The following is a 21605-nucleotide window of genomic DNA, read 5'->3' as shown; positions in this document are numbered from 1 at the left end:
TGTCGCTGTTCCTGCAGCTGCTAGTTACAGAGCGTTGCTGAAGATGGGTAGAAGTACAACCTAATAATTTTCCTACAAAAATGTTTCCAGAAAATTCTATGACTTACGTTACGAAAATGACTCCAATAACGCTCAAAAAGCGCAAGAACAAACAAAAAAGCAAAAAGGGGCGCTAGGGGATTTCTTGCTTCAGAGCAAAGTTGTTCGTCTACTTGTAACAAGTAAGTAACACGTGCTTACGAGTCAGCTGACACAACCGAAAACAATCGGAAGTCGTAGAACATTTGGTCGACTGTTGATTGTGTTTCTGGGACACCGATAACGCTTTAACTGACATTACGGAGTTACTTGCAGGAACACTGTACGGTGTCTAGAGGCATCACCACATAAAGGCAAATACAATCTCGACGGGGTTTTCCAGGTAAGTGCGCCATCGATTACAGTGACACTACGACGTGTCCATTCAGTCGGGATCGGATACTACGTGAGGAGGGAACTTCTGTTGGACACTTGCTGTGCGTTCCTTCTAGAAAAGACTAACAGATGAGCGGTGGACCCGCAAGTGTCCTTGTTGACGTCAAACTGCAGCGATGCCATTGCTGTCCTGTCATTGGAACTAAAACGTTTTACGGGGGGAAGGGGCCACACTGTCATCGAAATATACTGAACAGCCTGGATTGTCCTTTTTAATATAGTGGCAGGCCTTGCTCCTCAATTTTGTCTGGCAGATTACACGAGAGAGAGAGAGAGATAAAAACTTAATTTTGATCGGGCACAAAGCGAAGTGCGTCCTTTCTCCATCGTGACATATTCCTACGAGGTAATGTCAGAGCCGATCCAAAAGCACTGCGCTGATGCAGATATTACGCCCCAACAACTGCACATGAAATGAAGTGCTGCTTGTGTGCGCTAATTTGGCCGCACAGTTGATAAATGCGACATATTGCATGCTCTTAAAAGTTTCATCTGTGCATATTGAACTGCCAGCCGAATCCTGAAACAAAAAGTAGCACGAGCAAACGAGGCGCACTGCAGCGATGTACTACCACCTGTTTGTGTTAGCGGTTTAGCGATTCAGCTGACAGTTTACCATGTCTAAGTAACTGTTCCAGATTCAGACATTGTTGATATGCGCCGTACTACGTCTGAAATGTGCAGCATAGAAAATGATTAAAGCATTACAAACATGTCACTAAGCTGACTGAACATTCCATAAACCTGGTTTTTTTATCCTCACTCGGGCAGTGTAGAGAGAGAGAAATGAAAGAAAGAAAAGGCCGGGAGGTAATCCAGAAATCTAGTTTGCTACCCTTTACTGGGGGTTGTGGGAGGGAGAGTTGGAGAAACATTATTAGAGTTGGTAAAACCTGGACAGGAACATTACTAAACTCTGGACAAAATGCCAAAAAATCAGGACACGTTCTGGGACTGTGCATGGTGCACCAAATAACGTTCAGTTTGCTTTTATGGGCATCAAAATGTTTATCATGGTCTGGCCACCAATGGGCGTCTTGCGCTGGAGTTTGAGGTATAGTAGCATCGCCTGGTGGCGGCGAGAAAAGTTATCTAGGTAGTACCAGCTTGGGTAGTATTGAGCCTTGGCTGTGGCGAAGCGCGTTTCTAGCCCAAGTTTTACTGTCGATTCGCACTTTTTTCTGCCCTGTTGAGAGTGCGAAAAGGCTCGTCACTTCTCACAGACCACGCTGCGAGCTGGATGCAGCCTAGTTTAACGAAAACGGACTCTCCGCGTGCCGTGGGACGTAATGCTGGTAGCAGAAGGAATCGGCGAGGCCGATCCAGAGAGACCTAGCTCAGCCTTGAAAAAACATCACTGTTGTTACTTCCTGTGTCATGGGCTGCCACGAGCAAGAAGGCCTGAGCCAAGGGTGCTTACAGGTCCTTGAAATCCTTGAAAACCCTTGAAATTGAAAACTGCGTTTTCAAGGCCCTTGAAAGTCCTGGAATTTTTTTAATTCCTTGAAAATCCTTGAATTTCGTGAGCAATGTACTCCGATATGAACATAGCGACCACCTTTCTGTGGTAGAACGGCGTCGAACTCCCCATTTCAGAAACAATACGCCGGCGCGAGCACACATGGTTCCGTTTCGCAGAACTGCGCGGAAAAAAATAGAAGGCTTCGCCGCGTCAAACCGCGGACGGAGCGAGAGACTCGTCTCGCGCTTCGGGGCTGGCTCGGTTGGCAGTGTTTACGGTGCTTTCCTCACCCTATCATTCATTTCACTCCTCGCCCGTCGGTCTGCCTTGTCCCACTTTCACTCTTGCGCGCGAGGTGAAGCTAGTGAAGTTAGAGAGCTATAGTGGAGCAACTTTACCACTGGTGCTCAGTGCCTTTGGGTGGAGGTTTGTTTTAATATTATTTATGATAATATAAATGCAATAACATTACCGCATTTTCCGTTTTATGAGTCGCACTTTTGTACAAGGCGCACCCCCCTCAAAACGGCAGTTTTTCCGAAAAAAAGAACTTATACCTCGACCTAGCGGGCGATTTCCAAAATGAAAGATGTCTTCATAGGACATCAGAATATGGCGAAGGGCGTCGGCGTAAGCAGGCCGTAGGTCAGTAGCTATTAGTGCCGCAATATCAAACCGGTTTTGCGGAAAAACCGGTTATCCGGTTATTCGATTCACCGGTTATTCGAATTTGAAAACCGGATAACCGGAGTGATCGGTTATTCGGTTGGTTATTCGGTTAATAGTATCCGAACCGTATCGTATCGGATATTCGGATAGCCGGATATTTGTTCTTCTGTACTTCTGCCGAAATTACGTCTCTTATTCTCTAGTATTCTTATATTTGTAGCTATTAAATGCGAAACATTTTTTGGTAAACGTTTGCAACTTTGAGAGTATCTGTATAGCCGCCCACGTCTTGGGGCTCTCATGTTCGTTTCGTTAACTTGGCAAGGTAGCAAAATTGGCATGCTATGACAAGAGTGTATGATGAACATAAATGATATGGCATGACATGAATGTCATGACATGCGTGTCATGTAGGTCATAAAACAGCCGTCTACGTCTTGGTGCTCTCATGGGTAAAAAAAATACCCGAAGTGGCTACGAATCGAGAATTAATGATGGTAATGGGTGAAAGTATGGTTATGATAGTAGCGATAATGATAGTAGTATACAATAATAACTCAATAATGACCTTGAGTCAGCAAAAAATGACAATGACTTAGGGAAAAGAATAACACACAAAAACTGCAGGAATGGCTTCGGATGTGGGCATTAAGTGAAAGAAAAACTAAAGGATGATGGTAGAAGTCATCATGACCATGACTCAGCAAAAACGACCATTACTCAGCGAAAAATGATTAACACTCAAAAACCTCTGACACGGATTCGGACACGGGTACTAAGTGAAGGAAACACTAAAGGATGATGGTAGAAGTCATAGTCATTAGCATGACCCAGCAAAAATGGCAATGACTCAACGAAAAAAGATTAACACTCGAAAGCTACTGGAATGGGTTCGGACACAAATGATAGGTCAAATTTCATCACATCCTGTCATGTAGGACATAACTGCCGCCTATGCCTTGATGCTTTCATGGTCGTTTCATTAATCTGGTAGGCACTGCTTCGCTGCCACACTGTTTGGCATAACACCGATTCCCCACCGGGCATGGGATCTGCAGGCTTTATTTTTTTTTTGTAACTGCTCGCGCGAGCCCGATATCTGCTCTGGTTAACCTCCTTACCTTTCATTTCTGAATTTTATCTTTCAGAATTGCTGCACTCTGTAAAACTGCACTAGCACAGTGTCACTAGTAGTGACACTGTGTCAGATTTTTACACGTCACAAAAAATTAAGTTGCCGGTTACAAGTGTATTTACTTCCTTCAAAAATGTAACGGATTGCAGTCGCCAATTACACCCCCGTCAATGTTTTTGACACGTTATTGAAAGATAGTATTTTATTTCCACGTTACGTTCGCCCCAATTTTTATTAACATTGCACGCATATAGTAAATACACGAAGCTCACCTAGCTATTTCACTGCGTCCTCTGCGGCCCTGCACACCTTGTTTATCGTCACTCTGCAAGTACACTTGAACATTTATGTCTGTCATTCTCACTCCATTTTTTAAATCATCAGCACTAACACTGAAAACTCTCTCCATGTGCACGCAAGAGGGAAGGGTCCTTTGTAACGTATACGAAACACCTTGGGCACGAGACGCTGGTTGCAGAGCCGCGGTGTTTGTGTCTGCATCCTCTATGAAGCGCCGCTCTTTATAGGTGTTAGAACTCGGACTCCTTCGGAGTAGGTGCTCTCGGTAGGACTAATGAAAAGGTGATGTAGTGACCGCTATCAAATTATCAAAGCGCCGGTTCAGTTGGTCGTCCAACATGTGGTGGATGAGCGTTAGGATTAGGCAACGTATACAGAGCGCCCTGGTTTGCCTTTCCGAAAATCTGCAACCACAAGTCTGCTGGTGGCACAACCGCGGGCGTTCTAGTATAGTTCGTTATGTGCTCCGAGAGCCTGTTATAACTCTTCTTCAGAAATGTGACTGTTTAATTGAATTACAGCGAGCATTACCTAGTAAAAGTTAATCAATCACTTACAGAACTCGAAAAATATAATTGATTACAAGCAATTAATTAGATCGAGCTTCCGCAATAGTTCTTATCTGCCAAATATCGTGCGCCGCACGAGCGTGCTTTAACCTCGTGAGACTCGACGACCCTCCACGACATATATACGCTTCAAGTCAGTTCTAGTTACGAAATAGCACGTTAAGCATGAAAAACCCATTTTTAGTTTTCATATGACAGTTAGATGCTAAAGGCAGGACCTCCCTGTACGTGTAGAAAGTAGCCGTCTACTTAGATTCGTTGATGTAAGAACTGTTTTTATTGACTGAACCACATAGGTGAACGTGTAAAATGTCGTCATAGGCTCGCGTGTTGAAGCTTCATGCTAGATTTTTCTGACAACTTTCAGTGTTCAAAACACACTTAACCGCTGCTTTTCGTCGTCTGTGACGATACAATGGTGTAGACCAAATTGATGTCAATTTTTGTTAATGCTGACAAAAAGAAATCGTTTGAACCACTTCCATTCGTATTTGCATGCAGCAGACATTATATTGAGTACAATTATTTTACATAATCGATTCCGAGTTAATTTGGAAAATGACTAAAACGGAGGAGATGCCAGAGCGCCACACAGGAGAAAACATCATGCAGCGAATGCAGGACGTAATCTCGGGATGGAAGTTGGACGCCAAGGTCACGGCTGCAGTCACTGATAACGCACCTAATGGCATTAACGCTGTGAATGCGCTGGAAGGTATTTTAGAGACAAATGATGTCACCTGTTCTGCTCACAGTCTCCATCTGAGCATCAAAAAAGCCCTGTCTAACAAAGAGATCGAGAAACTCTGCCAGAGAAGCGGAAGATTGGTTGCACATTTCAGGCAATCGACCATCACCAGTGACGAGTTGAGTAGGCGACAGGAGCTACTCGGTTTACCCACAGAGCGCCTCACGCAAAGCTGCCCGACAAGATGGAGCTCGACTTACCAGATGCTCACAAAGCTCATCAAGCATCGGTCTGCCATACAAAGTGTTCTTGTTGACCGAACAATTGTCACAGCAAAAACTGCGCAGAACCTCGAGATCACTCAGCAAGAATGGAACGTAATCAGTGAACTTGCGAAGTCCTTGAGCCTCTTCATTTTGCAACTACCATTCTCTGCAGCGACACGATGTCCCCTGTCTCCATGGTTCGGCCAGTAATGAAAGCAGTAATGAAGAAACTAGAGCATCACAGCATGGATGACTTTCAAGTCGATGATTTCAAAGAAGTGGTTCGGATGGAGATATCTCGGCGATTCTCCTTGGACTGGGACGCCCAGCAGAGCTCGGTGTCTGCACGCCAGAGGGCATCTTTTCTCGATCCGAGGTACAAAGGGCTCCAGTTTGAGGAACCGGATGCCAGGGAGGCAATCCGTACTAATGTTAGAGAAATGTTGAACGACGTCACTTCTTCGTTTGATGAAAGTGGGATGGGCACTACCCAAACCGAAGCAACTGCACTAGACATACTGTTTAATGAACAGCCGCGTGTCAGTGACCTGTCAGCTCAATTTGACGCATACCTCTCGGAGCCCCAGCTGGGACACAACTTGGATGCACCTAAATGGTGGAAGGACAATGAGTCCAAATTTCCCCTTGTGGCGGAACTTGCAAAAAAATACATGTGCATCCCATCCTGATCCGCAAGTTTGGAGCGGGTATTTTCAACTGCCGGAAATATAATCACTGCCAATAAAAGCTGCCTTCTACCGGAAAATGTGAGCTCCCTCGTGTTCTTGTATCAAAATAGGGCGTATATGAATGTCTAAAAAATTACAGATGTGGAATAAATAAATCTTCTATACTTCTCACGATATCTCAGAGTTTGCGAGTACTTTTCATCCTATAATTATGTCTGTTGAAGGAAGGAGGCTATATCACAGAACCATGCGGCTTGCACCTTTCTTCTAGTTGAGCATTTGTGTGCGCTCCGAGAATATGTTCGAGCGAAGATAGCATTCACGCTTGAGATTTTACCCCAAGAAGGTATTTAAAACACTACATTTTATGTTTCTTTAGTGCTACAAAGAGAATTTTTTACACCTTACACAATTTACATCGCAACCGCAAGTTCTTGAAAAAGAAAAGCAGTCACCACTTGTTCGTGATACTGACATTGTACCGTCTTGGGTCAATTTTAGGAACAAAATGTCGGCTTATATAAGAAGGTAAAAACAGCACTAAGTAGACATCTCCTGCAAAAAATAAAATAGGTAGATTTAAAAGCAAATTTTCTTTACGTAATAAGCGGACTCGCTGCCCTTGTTGTATATGAGGGCCACTTTGCTTTGTATATGAGGATCAGTCACATCCTTTTTGTTTATTTGGGATTCTGAACAGCCGCATAATTCGTAGTATTTAGCCATTCACTTGGAATTTACATTGGTGTTTGTGCATATATAGATGTGTTATTTCTGAACTCAAACCACTGCTACCAGCTGGACAAATTGGCAAAGTTAATTAGCATACAGCTTTAGATCTGGCTGCCTTTGATCTTGGTGTAAATGCGTTAACGTGACTGATCAGAAGTATGGTCCAAGTATAGTCATATTATACGAGCTGATTACTTTTACGTGCGTTACTGAACAGCGAGCACGGAGAAAGAATAACAGGAGGTGAAACTATGGGCCGGCTCCAGCGCGAGCACTTGTCGTGATAATGTCACGCTGGGCGAGGAGGAGACCCGCAGCTGCAGACGTGCTAACGCGGGTGGCGAACGTTGGCGCGGCAAAGAAATACTACTAGCGGCGCCGCAAAAGAACTACTTCCCTCGCGGTCGGAGCGGAGCGAGTGGAGCCGCGATCATGGAAGGGAAAAAAAATCCCCCTTGAGCGGCGCCCGGTGGCCTCTGCTACTGGCCGCTTGCGCTGGGTTGTCGGATGCCACGGAAAGTTTTGCGCCAGTGCGGTTTGCACTCAAGGAATAGAAGACCTGTAGACCGTTTTGGTACAAACATTTTTAAAATATTTAAACTCAGGATCACATGCTTTTTATGCAGCAATAAGAGAAAGAAACTAGCGCACTTGACAGATCAGACGATCTGTGATCGTAGCCAAGTTCGTATCGAAAGAGCAGACAATCTGCAACCCTAACCATGTGCCTATAAAACCTGCACATGGTGCTTTTCACGTTTTCTGACATAACGAAAAACGTGAATTTGTTCTACTTTATAGTCATGCGCCATAAAATGAGCCGATTGGAGTATGCGATACATAGCTATTGTGCGGAGAAACAAAATTTCATTATATTTCTGCTGCAAGTTTGGTGAGACGTGGACAGACGGAACAGGAGAGTAGAGCAGAGTCTGCCGCTCACTTTGCGCAGTCAGAATAGTTCTGCAGTTCCTCCACTGCTCCTCTACGATGTAAGTCTAATAAATGTTTTTTCCTCCTCCTCGCTGTGGATGCTTTCACTGATTATCGAAAATGGGGCGCCGATGCTTCGTCCCAAACTGTAACAGTGGATATAAGTATTGCGCGGAAATGCACGGGCATATTTTGAGCCGTCTGATAAACATCACATTAGAAACGATGAATGAATGATATGCGCATGTGGCATCGGGATACATGCAAAAGAACTCAAAATTGGGATAAGCTACTACCGTCACCAAATATTCGTGTCCAAATATTCGATTATCCGGCTAACCGGTTATTTAATCCGGTTATCCAGAATATCCGTTTCTTGAAAACCGGATAACCGGTTAACCGGTTTTCGAGACCGGATTCACTTCCCTCCGGTTAAACCGGATATCCGGTTTGACGGATATTTGCAAGCACTAGTAGCTATCATGGGCGTAAACTTGTCGTTGCTTGAAGTAGGACGGTCGGAAGCTGCAGCAGTGTCGAATCGTGGTTCGGGCGTAAGAGCAGCTACTCCACACTCTTCCAAAGGGGACAGCAAAGCGAGAGATACACCCTCAGGAAGCACTTGCAGACACGAACCAAAGTTCAGAAGGGGAAGCCACGCTCGATTGTTAACAAGAGTGACAATGGAGCTGGGTAGTGCGATTTGGCGTGCCAGGAGAACGTCGCAAAGTGGGGACACCACGTAAGGACCATCTCGATGAGGACGGTAGGTCGCAGCATCAGGTTGCAGGCAAACAAATTCAGCAGAACGAAGTCGGGACTTGTGGTCTTCGGTCGGGTCGGCAAAGTAATGGGGCAGTTCAAGGCGAAATGTGCCGGTTGCACAGTCAATAAGTGCTGAATGAGCAGTCAGGAAATCGATTCCAAGAATCACTTCGTGGGGACACTCGGCCAGTGCAGTGAACAGGACTAACACAGGACGACCGGCAATGGTAACACGGGCGGCGCACATTCCCATCACGGCTGTTGTACTGCCATTATCCACTCGGACGGCAGGCGACTCGGCAGGTGTTAGGACTTTACGGAGACGGCTACGAAGGTCTGATCGCATAACCGACACCTGAGCGCCAGTATCGATGAGGGCTTGAACGGGTACATCATCAACAAAAATTTCAACAAGGTTCGGTCGAGCAGCAGGGGTCAGCAGAGGTTTTGTAGTCCGAGTCGTCAACGCAGCCTCACCTCCGGGGGCTGCATTGCTTAGTTTCCCGAGAAGCGGCCCGCATAGTACGGGGACGAGGGACGTCGAGGTGTAGGCGAGCGGGACTGACGGCGTTGCGGCGAGGGCGAGCAGGCTAGTGGTGTTTTCCCGAGAGGGAAGGCCGGCATGGTATGGTGCAGAAAGGGGCGACAGAGACCGAGGGTCTCGGTCGAAGCGGCGATCAGCGTATAGTCGAGGCGAGGAGTACCAGCAGCTACTACGGCAGTGGCGGGAGATGTGACCGACCCGGGAGCAAGCAAAGCAAATCGGCCTGTCATCAGGTGTTCGCCACTCAGATGGCTTCCGATATCGACTCGGGAACGACTGGCGAGGTGCAGCAGAGGCAATGACAGGAGTGGTAGGGGTGGGACGTGGGCGGACAGCAGACTGGATGTCCATGTTGGCAATTTCTTGGCGGACAACAGCTTGAATGAGCGAGATGGTCATGTTGTCGTGCGTATGGGGACAGTGAGAACTTGGAGCCTCAAGTTCGCGGCGGATGACCTGTGTCAAGCTTGGCGTGGCAGGCGGATGTGATGCCGGAGGGTCGTTGCAGGAGGAAGTGGCAGCTGTATTGGGAAGTCGGTTGAAGCGTTGTACGATGCGTTTGCTCTTCGCTTGCTCAAAATTCCGGCATTCCTTTATGATGGATTCAACCGTTGAGCAGTTCCTGCAAAGCAGGAGGTTGAACGCACCGTCTGCGATGCCCTTCAAGATGTGTCCAACCCTATCTGCCTCTAGCATGCCCGCGTCCGCTTTACGGCAGAGAGCCAGAACGTCTTGAATATACGTGACGTACGATTCGGTTGGTGTCTGGACACGAGACGCTAGCTCTTGCTTGGCCTCCATTTGACGTCCCACGGGCCTTCCGAAAAGATCGCGTAGCTTTTCTCTGCAGGAGTCCCAGCTTGTAAGTTCGGTTTCATGCGTCTCAAACCATACTTTCGCGGTTCCTCCCAAGTAAAAGATCAGGTTGGCCAGCAAGTTTGTGGCATTCCACTTGTTGTGCTTACCGACGCGCTCATACGACGTCAGCCAGTCTTCGACGTCGACCTTGCCAGTGCCAGTGAAGATTCCCGGGTGACGTAGCTGGGTTAGTACCACTTCCGCCGGTGTCTGAGCGGCGGAGGTAGCGTCAGCGTCGGAGGCAGCATCAGTAGCCATAACAGCGGAACCGATGTGACGCCCGCTGCGAAGATCCAGGGCCGGCTTGTGTCGAGATTACCCAGCACCTCCACCAAAATGTTACGGGGAGAAAATATATGTATGTACAATATATACAGAGGGTTGTAGCTCTCTGGCCAGGGTGACACCATCTACCGAGCTCCGAGACACTTCAGCCTCTTCTTCCCCAACCAACGTCATTTTGTCCACAGCGGTACAAACTCGTACGTGACAATATAAGTCGCATCGGTGTATAAGACGCACGTGTTCTCTCGGTAAGCGATTTAAAAAAGTTGCAGTAACGTTTCGCTCCGTGAATGCGGGTCACACGCAAGCGTATGGGTGCCATATATTTCCACTCCAGGCGCATTTCTGCCGTCGTGGTTGCCGCAATGTTCCGTATAAAGTGCAAGGGGGATAACATCGTTTCCGCACGCCGTATGCTGTATATGCGAGTGAAAGCATGCGACAGTGAGCCGAATCGCACACAAGGGAGGAAAGCGGGAAGGCAGCCCGGGAGAGAGTGGAGGGGGGGGGCTGCCTGTACTCTCGTATCAACTGTGTAGTTTGCGCAGCGGCGCGCGCCATGCCATGACAGCAATATGCAGATGTGACGACTTCGGGGGGGTCGATCGACTCGTGGTCGGGCTACCGCCGCTTGCGTTGCTGCTCCATCCTTCTCGCATGGCGCTCGCGAACTTGACCACGAGAACCCGGCACCTCGATAGCACGCCCAGAACCCGTAGCAATTAATTCAACCAGCGCGCTTCGCGTGGCCATAACATCAGATCCAATTTTGACGACAGTTGTTCCGGAAAAAAAAACGTATATAGGTCGCACCATTCTATGAGACGCACCGACGAAAAATGAAGAAAAAAAACCACGTCTTATACACCAGAAAATATGGTATACTGAATGTTTTGGAAATGTTTGATGAACCAACCCAGCTAATGCTGCCGAAGACTGAGCAGCTGTTTCGAGTGTTCGTTGTGTTAACTTTTAATATTGCGGACTTGAGAAATGATCAAGACAAGGCATGTTCTACAAAATTGCAATATACATCTATTTGCTACAGTATAATGGATGTGTAGCAAGACTACACCGAATGGTTTGGAAATGTTCGGTAAACTTGCCCAGTTAATACTGGAGAAATAAGAGTAGCTGTTGGGAGCATTCATTGTGGTTTGTGAACTTCTTTTTTTTTGTATTGTTTTGAACTTGCAAAGTGATCAAGGCTAGACATTATTAACATGATTGGGATATACATTTATTTCTTTTTATTTTAGTGCTATAACCCTATGCTGAATGTTTCGAATATTTTTAGTGATACTTTGCCCAACCTATACCGGAGGAATCTCAGCCGCTGTTGTAAGTGTTAATTTTGTGTGGTGATATTGAGAAGTTTTCAAAGCTAGACATCTTTATTGTAATTGTGATATACATTTATTTATTGTAAGTGCACAAAACTCGTCATTTTTGGAAATGTTAGAGTAAAGAAATCCTTTGAGTCCTTGGAAAACCTGCGACAGGTCCTGGAAAGTCCTGGAATATTCTTGAATTTTTGCCTTAGAAACCTGTACGAACCCTGCCTGAGCCTGAATCCCAACATAAGATTCTACCGTTTCCTTCAAGGCCTCATGAAGTTGAGCATCGGGCGCACTACGTAACTTCACTACCCCACTATGAGCAGCACAGATTTGAGAGTTAAATGTGCTCATCCTTGACCTCAAGTCAGCACGTTGAGGCAGCGCAGTAAGGCAGTATTGATTACAGCACATCGATGTTCGAGCGCTGTCATTAAAGGCTACATCAAGCGAGTAGCGCATGAGCTCACGCTGCAGTGCGATTCCCACGTACGTTACTGCAAGCTCATATGCATTGCATCAGTTATTTATCAGTTGTTAAAGGGACAGATGGTCGCTACTACAGCGCAGGCATAACTACTTGTCTAGCGGCATACAGTCAACAAAGATTGCAGGAGGCCCGCCATTTCGCGGCATGTTGAAAGACCGCTTCCGTTGCGGCGCGTACCGTCGTGCGATTGAATAGTTCCATAGACATGATGTCTGCTTATCGCTGCTGTGAATTCATTTATGGCAAGCATTTCCTTGCGCTTGTGCGCCTGAATCTAGGAGCGTGCAAACTTTACCTGAAGTTCAACTTCGTACGCGACTCACTTCAGTTGCGATTGACACCGCACTAAAACTTCGCCGCTTATTTCTTGAACGGCGTACACGTATTCGGCATTGCATAATTTCTTGCCTTTACGCAGCATGCCACCCCTAAAACAATCTTCAGTTCCCTATATTTGCTGCAGGCTGTGGTACAGCACAACCGAAAGTGGTGGGTCCATATTGTAAACATGATTTCCAAAGCAGACAACCGAGTTTAGTACTACCCAGTTCAGTACAGAGGGCGCTCTTTAGCACCATTTTGCAGCGCCCCCTGGGCAAAGCAGGAGCCCCATACATATGCTGCATTATTCGATACTATTAAAATAAATTGTTAAGAATATATCTCAAGTGGGAGCTAGGTCTACCAGTTTTTGCTCCTTAAAGGTATTCCAAAAGTGGGTTAGAAAACAAGAGCTCTGCTCCGGTGTAAATATATACTTATCAATGGTTTTTGAAGCTGCAAAAGTGCGTCTGCACATGTCTGGTGTCACACGGTCACTCTCAGTCGGGATCAAGCTTAATCTGTATCAAATTCTTGTCCGTGATTGGCTCCCTCTCGCAGCTTGCGTGAAGGAAGTAATTGTGACTGAGAAATTCGGTCCCAATCTGGCTCGATTGTGATTGAAAGTGTGCCGTTTGACACCCGTGTAATGCTTGGAGGAAAAGAGCTATAAGAAATCTGAAAGAGTCTAAGCAAATGGTACTTTTGTTTCTTGCATGGGCTGCTAAATTGTGGGACTCAATATCCAGCCCCACCGATAGCTCTTGAATGACTTGACACCCTGGTATAGTAGCACTCCGTGCCGCATACACGAAGTATACAAGACTGATACTATGTTGACAGGGCAAGGTAGGTCTCACCGCATTATTCAGGAGATGCTGACGAAGGTGGGCATCCTGATGATGAAGAATGAGAAGAAAATGTATTTGTATCATGGGTACACCAAGGTGGTGACTCGGTCACAGTCCTGAGCGGTTCTGGTTAACACGGGGCCAGGACGGTCTTAAATAACTTCCTGCGTCAGCCGAGACAATCTGCAGAAGGGAAAACGAGGGGCCTCCACAGAAAAGGTTTACCCCTCGTGGTTTCTTGTGTTGTCCGACTCATCTCAGGAAGGGGCTGTTGGTGCGCCCATGGAGATGCGTGTTTGGCACAATCCTCTGTCCTCTTGTTGACTTGTTACGTCAGTGGCCTCCTCCCTTCGGGGCTTGCTTTGTTGCCTGGCTGAGCTCAGCGAGTGGCTGATGCTAAAGGGGCAACGTTTTCTAGGAAAGGAAGACAATTAGATCGACAACGGTAGGCAAGCTGAAACGTTGCCCGGACTTGCAATGTTGAATTTCAGGCCAATCATAACGAGACACAAACATGGCATGCCAGGACAGGAGTTGGATGGATTTAAGGCAAACCTTTGACGTTTTTTAAGCGAGTGCCTGGTATGAAACTATGCAGTTGCAGTCAGATCAACCTTTCACATTGAGACATTCTGAAAGTGGACGCATACCCATCATGGGGGGGAACCACTGTGACTGTTGCCACATTACACCCGATGTGCATGAAATAAATGTGGCACTCTGACAGTTCATGCAATTTGGAAGAAAGGAAAGACAGTTTACAGCACAAGAGATTTGGATGCCATGGGCACATATAGGCAGAGTGAACCACTAGTTCTCTCTGCCAAGGCTGAAGTATTACCTGCACTTGCATGGCAAAGTGAGTGCAAGCACATCTATTAAATCACTGGAAACATTATAGAAAACATTGACAACCCGGACAACCAAATTTTTTTCTAGACGCCCAACATAAATTTGGGACATTTTGGGACAACAAAATCCCTGAAAACTAGGTGCAAGCATTTTGGTAGATGCACATACATAGCCGACACCAACATCGGGACATTTTATTAAACCAGGACATGTCCCAAAAAATCCCAACTCTAAACATTATTGCAGCAGTATCGAAGACGAAACATGAAATGCTGCAGGTACCAGCCCTGATCAAAATGAGAGAATTTTAAGGTATGATACAACTTGTCAACTGCCTGTGCAAAGCCCTGAGTAGGCCGTGTGAGCAGCGAGTCACAATGAACATAAAATGGCAAGTAGAGCGCCCAAGTGATGTGGGCTTTCCACAAGGGATCATATGCCTTTGTCTTGGAAGGTCTCACAAAAGTGGTAAAATCTGGTGAAAGGAAGCTGCAAGACGTGCATGCTTGCCGAGAGAAGCACCCAGTTGTTAATTGTGCCATATGGGCGCCAACTGTCGCACCATTAAAGAAAAAAAATATGGTGGCAAAATGTGGCACCCTAGTGCTAATTTGGCTCCTGAAAAACTGGCATGATGTCGCCTGGCTGTAAATGACACAAAAAAGAAAGGTATCACATGCAAAGCAGGGGTTGTTTATAAAATATCCCTCTCCTGCGGCAAGTCTTACATTGGAAAGACTGGAAGGTGCCTTAATGACAAGCAGAAGGAGAATTGTGCTCAGGTTCGGGCATTGGCAGGGTCAGGACATCTAGCAGACCATTGTCAAAGATTTGAATTCACGACAGTGTATGGCAGCGCACATGTACTGGGTAAATTTACGGTCCCAAAGTGAAGAGTGACATATACAAGGCCTTCTGCATATAATAATGTCGACAACTGCATCAGCACACGTTCTGTTGGGATCTCGAATGAAGAAATTGATTGCTTGAACAAGTAGGATGTGTACTGCATGCGTTATGGGTGGTATGAGCAATTTGTGATCTGATCTTGGAACTTTACTGCGAATATGAGCCTTTTTATGGATGTAATCTTATGTGCAGTCAAACCAGTTAATGTCCGAAGCCTTTCTTGTACATTTTGCATTTGCATTTCATCTTCCAAAACACTAGAACCATGTTTCATAATGCCAGTGCAAGTGCCATAGTATGTGCATATGTGCTGGTGTAACATTTACTGATGTCTCAGAGTGGTTGATCTTTTTATACAGGCACTGCACATTATCCAGAAGTATGAGGTGTGTCTATAAAGCACAGTGAATGGTATCTGAAAGAAACAGAAGTTACCAAACTGCCCAACTCTGCCACGCTGAGCTAGTGGATTACGATGCCCATTGCCAACAGTGGCAAGCTGGCCTTTAGTTCCTTGCACATTTGTATATCTGATTTCGTTGGCCTCTGTAGTTAGATGCACAAAGTGTTGCAAAATCGAACCCTTTAACACATCCCCATATAAAGGTCTTTAAGCAGCCACAAACTGCTTCATGCAGGATGATTTGTTTTTCCCTTGTCTTTCTGCTCAAGCTTGAGCTGCTGCTGTGAGTATGGCTGCCTGTTTTGCAGGGCGGCATCATGTTCAGCTCCATATTTGGTCGGAAACGGGCTCCGGCAGAGCAGCCAACGACGGTCCAGGAGAGCCAGCAGGGTGACTTTGTTGTCTTTGAAAGCACAGCGGTTCATGTACCACCACCGGTTGCAGAGAATCCTTTTGTAAGTATCCATTTCTTGGTTCTGCATTGACTTGTTACGTACTGTTTGTGAGATACTGTATGATCTGATGTAAAGAAATTGCAGAGAAAAGTTTTGAGTGGTAAACTTTTTATTTATTCAGGTTGACTTTAAGGCCTTTGGTAATGGAATAGGAAAGAAGGAGAGCATTTGCAGAGATACAGTTCAATTGCATCACAACAAAATTAATGCTTTTTGTGACAAAAGTTCGTCATGGAACTTGGTAGATGTGAAATTTACAAGTAGTTATGAAACTGTAAACTTTGTTTAACAGGAAGCTTTAGCTTGGGGGCTCCTATCTAAATGCACGGGAAAGTAGGAATCGTTTTTCCCAGCAACCACTGCACCAAATTTGATGAGATTTGTTGCCTTCAAAAGAAAAAAAATAATTTTAGTGACTGCTGGAAACAAATTTTTGATTTAGGTTGATTTTTGAATAAACATTGTTGAAAATTGTAAAATTCATAAAAAAGGAAACTATCAAGGTGTGTGGCCAGCATCACAAGGATGGCAATAAGGAATACAACGGTAACTCTCATTGTTTCATTGCTGTCCTCATGAAAGTTATGCTGGCCTTGACGCACACCAACTAACCCAACAGTGTTAATGAAGCTATCAAATTCAGAACTCAATAATGATATCGCAACTCTTAAACTGCATCTAGTAGTACATCTGAAGCATACAAAATTGATGTATTATACTGAAATACACCACTATTATGTGACTAGGGCTTTTGTGAAACCTTTGTAATCATTGTAACAAACTCATGTAAGAAAAAAAATTGATATAGAATTCGTCCACTTTAGATGTTCTAACAGATGCAGTTTACAGAACTGTGATATCCGTTTCCGGTGCAGAGTTGCACATTTGTAAACATCGTGCTTCTGTTTTTTCAAACTTACAATTATCGGCAATTTTTGTAAAAAGGAAATTCAGGCCATAAATCAATATTCCACTTACAACAGTCACTAGAATTCAAATTTAGCTTTAAAATGCAGCAAATTTCACTAAAGTCATTCTGGGAGTTATCTCGAAAAAGCATTTCTGCGTTTTACATGTATTTGTATAGGAGACATCAGAGTTGGGCTCGAGCTAAAGCTTCCTCTTAATGACACGGCAAGGAAGCTTCAATTCCAAAACTCCAATTTTGGCTTTCGCTTGCTGGCAAGCAGAAAAATTACATGGCTTTGACATTGTGTCTGGTGAGCCATCGCAACATCGTTGGCAAGTACTTCGTTGAAGCTTCAGATTGTATCAAAAGTGCCCATTTCAGGAATGCATACTTTTTGGCAGTGTCTTCACCATCCATTGTAGCAAAATAATAAACATTCCTGATGATTTCGTTGTCGCTCATTTCTTCAGAAGGAATGATGTGGATGAAGGTAGGCTGCGACGATCATGGAACTGCCAGTACAGTGATTGCATGCTGACATTGAATTCTGTTCAACTCTATTGCTCTATTGACACATCTCTATTGCTGCTAGCTTAACATGTGAAATAACATATATTTTCTGTGAGTTTTCATAATAAAAGCACATGATTGTCACCAGCTACATGAAAATGAGTGAAAACCCTTGCTGTTGCCATCTTGTGCACGTGATTAGCAATTGCTGTGCTGTTGTGTTTAGGGTTGACCATGGTTAACGCACATTCGTAGCCAGCAGCAGTAGATCATAAGGTCATAAGTCACAGATGATCGTGACGTAGGAGAGGAAGTTCTCGTGGATGCCGATAAATAATCGTACAATAATGATAGGATTTTATTTGGTGATCACATTGCAGTCACTCCAGTGACGTATAAAGACCTGCGAGTTTTGTTGTTTTGACAACTGACAGCAGCTTTTTTGCGCTGTCATCTTGATGCGAAACCGTCAAATGGCCCACAGAGCAAAAAAGCAAAACGGACACCTAAACTCGCATTGCCATTGGCTGTGATGCCACGTCACATGGGCGCCTCGATGGAGTTCCCATTGGCTGTGACACCACTTCATGAGCTGTGCCTCGACAAAGCAGAGTGGGAAAAAAAAAGCACTTGCTGCCGCCGCAGCGTGCCAGGTGTTGCGTGAGGGGAGAGGGCATCGCCGTGACACCACGTCACCCTCGCTCTCGGAAGCCTGTGTTAACCGTGCGTTCCTTGTCCGTGCAAACTGATGCCTGTGTTCTAACTAATCGCTATGAAGAAATTAATGGATAAAAACATAATAAATTCGAAAGGAAAAACGTTGGCGGTAGTGAGTTTGGAACCTACGACCCCATGCTCGGAAGTCGAGTGTCGGCCTCCATTGGGCTAAACCAACACCTCCTAGATGGCACTCCTGTGCACTGTGCCTTATAAAATCGTGCTATTCGGACTGAAATTTTCATTGCCAAGCCTGGCGGCACGAAAGTGGTGACAGTGATAATAGGAGGCAGAGAGCAGCCAATCAGCCTCCGAAATGAGAAGCGTGGCACGCCGGGGTGCCTGTGAATGCGGATGCCTAGTGCATTTGTGGCGCAGCTCGCTAAAGCGTTGGTGTGAAAGGCGTTCATTGAAAAGCGCCACATAGCCAGTGCATTTGTGGTTCAGCCTGCAAATGCGTCGGGTTGCTGTCCTTGAACATTTCTGATGTGGGTTCGCTTCCGCTCAACATCGGAAAAATTCGAGGGTACCTGCCCTGAACAGCGGTACCTACCCAGTCCGCATCTGCAGTGACCCACCCATGTCGGCGTGAAAGAGCTTCGTTGAAGAGAGGCACACAAATGTACACATTGGCACATTGATTTGCCGTTAAATATATCGTGTCGCTTCTATCTTCCGTAACATTAAAAAATTGCTCAAAAGTTGGTAAGACAAGCTTTGTACGTTTCCAAGCAGATCACTCAGGAAATTTCAGATTGCGAAAACTGTAGCGGAAAATGTGGGTTTTATGTGAAGTGCAGAAAGGGTGGAGTGCATTATAGAAGTATTTTCTATGTTAGATAATTAGTTTTGGCTAACTAGCTAATCAGTGATGACCACCTTACGCAAGGTCACTACGAACAAAACACCGTTGCTCCCATCTTTGTATCTTGTAGCCTCTTTTTTAACTAGCTTGGTCGGTGTTAGCTGGGACACTGTAGGAGGACTGGGGGCCATCGAAAAACAGGAAGGAAAAAAAGAAAAACATGGGTGGGATGCCAATAGTTGTCAAGGTGTAGTCGTGCGCTACTTACACCACACCTTGCTGCTTTCTTCTGAATCAGCAATGGCATGTCTGTTGCACACGATGCCGTTCCTGTCTATGCGTACTTAAGTTTTCAGTAGATAGGTAGTTTTGTCCATAGTGTTTGCATCATGTATGCGATCTGATCCATGTGTGTGCACGTCTATAAATGTTTTAGGCTTAGCCTACTCCACAGTACAGTTAGGTTGCTGGTTCTTTCTACTGTTTCCAGGTGAACATGGAAACTCAGCAGTCTCCGCCACCTACAAGCCAGCCACATGGCATCGACGGTGTACCCTTTCAACTGAACACCAGCCTGACTCAGTCCGGTACCACCGCGAATGATGTGGACGCCCTGCTTCGCAGGTTGCGTGCCATGGGTGACCTCTCCTGGACTGAGTACGACTACAGTGTCGAGAGGCGCATACTGCATGACTATGCCTAGGGACTGATTCCGTATGCATACTGCCATCATGCATATTGGCAGCCAGTCATGCACTTTGTGCAGCTGTGATCTGTGAAAATCACTGTTTTATTGAATACCTGCAAATACGTGCCCTGTGATAAGGCGAGTAGTGGCTTCCCGTGGCAACCCTCAGCATGTAAGGAAGTTCCTTCTATTTGCAAACACGTGCTGCCTTACAGGATGGTGTAGTTGCGTTAGGCAACGAAAACTGTTGTTGGCACAAAATACTTGCTGCCTTTGGAACCGGATGTATGGCACACATGTCTTTAATGTCGATGGCATGTGTGAGGAACTACACCCAGAGGCTTTATTCACTCCTGGAGTGACACAATCTTGTGACAGAAGCTGGTCATGGATACTACTTAAATTAATTAACGTAGTAGTCACAAGTGCGGGTCATATATGTTGCTAATGCAGTGTTTGCACACATTTGGGCACACGACACGTCTATGCAGGCTCTCTCTACATAATTATTCCTCTAACGCTTGTCAATTTATGCATATATACCGTAAGATACTGGCTTATTGATGTAATAAACATTGTAAAAATAATTGTAGTATTGAAATTAGTGGAAATATGTTGCAGAGCGATGAAAGAAAGATAGCTGGCCACTTCTCTGCGTGCATTATGGACAGTTAGCCGACACTGCATAACAAAGGTTGTAGTGCTAAAGTAGGTATAACTACACCAGATGTCTTCAGAAGGTCAAAATCATTTGTAAGTACTTGTTTATTGTTAACAATGAAGTGACCAATTGTCTGCAGTAAAGGCACAAGACTCCACATATGTCCCAGAATGAAATCTATGTTGACACCTGTTATTCTATGTTTAAATAAAGAGTGTCAGTTTTTCTAAAGCTGTCTTAAAACTTTGAATGGTGATAAATGCAACAGCTGGCGACAATTTTTGCCATCATTTGCACTGGCGCTTTAGTTCAAGGGGACAGCAGTTGAAACAAGGGAGGAAACGTACACATGCAGAAACGTTTAACTCTTGAAGTTGTTCATTGGTGTAGTCCCATGAACAAGTGTGTCCAAACAATCGTCTTTGTCCATGGCGGTGCTGTGCTGTGAAGCTTTCTTCGGGTTGAGTCCCATGGAAAGCATTAATGAGCAAGTAGTCAGCCTGTGCGCCATGCCATCCCAAAGTCAGCTCGGAAGCAAGTTTCTCATGCGCTTCAGTCATTGCCACTCGCATCGCAACACTTGCGCCATATGTCATTGCAGCTAGATCAACTCCCCTCCACCGTGTGTCTCACGCAAGAAAGCCAAACACCAGGAGACTCAACAGCCATACGGGGAAGAAAAACGTTCAAGCATCCCCACCACCTTCAACTACATTGAAGCAGCATGTCTGCTGCATAACTCTGCAAGGGATGTGATAATGTAGTGGCATTCATGTAACAAGGCTCTGCATGGCAGAGGTGTGACAGAATGCACTCAGCAACAGGAAAGAAATACAACACATAAACACGAGTTAAACACACTGCAAAGGCATACAACACAACAGAAGACAACTTCAGGTGTATAGAGACACTTTTTGCGGCTAACAGTCCTTGGTAAACACTTGGCCGAAAATATGGGGGTAGCCATATGGTGCAACTTGTCAAAAAGCTTGCGGTGGATGTGGTGTAGCGGCAGACTACAGTTGACATAGCACTGAGTTACTGCTGCCGCTCGTGAATTTTAACGTGAAGCTTTCTTAGCCTCGTCCTGCAAGTTGGAGGTATATAAGCGCTGTCCACCGCACAGGTGCACACAAGGCATCAAAACACCACGCTCCCACAACTAAGAAATCGTGCCACAAGATATACATACACATTGTTACACTAAAGCAGCATCAATGACGGAAGAGGAGGAGGATGAAGTGCACTTGTCTTTGGAGCGACTCGGCATCGGAGCGGCAACCCTTCTCCCCTTCTCATCAATTCATCTTTAAAGAAACGCACCCCA

The 21605-nt window shown here is 45.5% G+C and overlaps 1 protein-coding gene across 1 annotated transcript; it reads left to right on the top strand.

Moving 5' to 3' along the window:
• Window positions 1–239: 239 nt before the first annotated feature.
• Window positions 240–20512, top strand: LOC119441407 (uncharacterized). Its single transcript, XM_037706032.2, has 3 exons — window positions 240–421; window positions 15841–15987; window positions 19420–20512. Exons 2-3 carry the CDS (start codon window positions 15850–15852, stop codon window positions 19630–19632), a joined length of 351 nt encoding a protein of 116 aa, XP_037561960.1. The 5' UTR covers window positions 240–421; window positions 15841–15849; the 3' UTR covers window positions 19633–20512.
• The last annotated feature ends 1093 nt before the right edge of the window (window positions 20513–21605 follow it).

The sequence above is a fragment of the Dermacentor silvarum genome, chromosome 2 (genome assembly GCF_013339745.2).
Source record: "Dermacentor silvarum isolate Dsil-2018 chromosome 2, BIME_Dsil_1.4, whole genome shotgun sequence".
NCBI lineage: Eukaryota > Metazoa > Arthropoda > Arachnida > Ixodida > Ixodidae > Dermacentor > Dermacentor silvarum.
Note: the sequence above shows the minus strand (reverse complement) of the source record. Positions and strands in the feature narration are given on the sequence as shown.

Bases quoted from the DNA above. Each gene is read 5' to 3' on its own strand.
- LOC119441407 (XM_037706032.2), top strand. From the start codon at position 15,850: ATGTTCAGCTCCATATTTGGTCGGAAACGGGCTCCGGCAGAGCAGCCA. The intron at 15,988-19,419 runs GTAAGTATCCAT...TACTGTTTCCAG, and splicing joins CGGTTGCAGAGAATCCTTTT to GTGAACATGGAAACTCAGCA.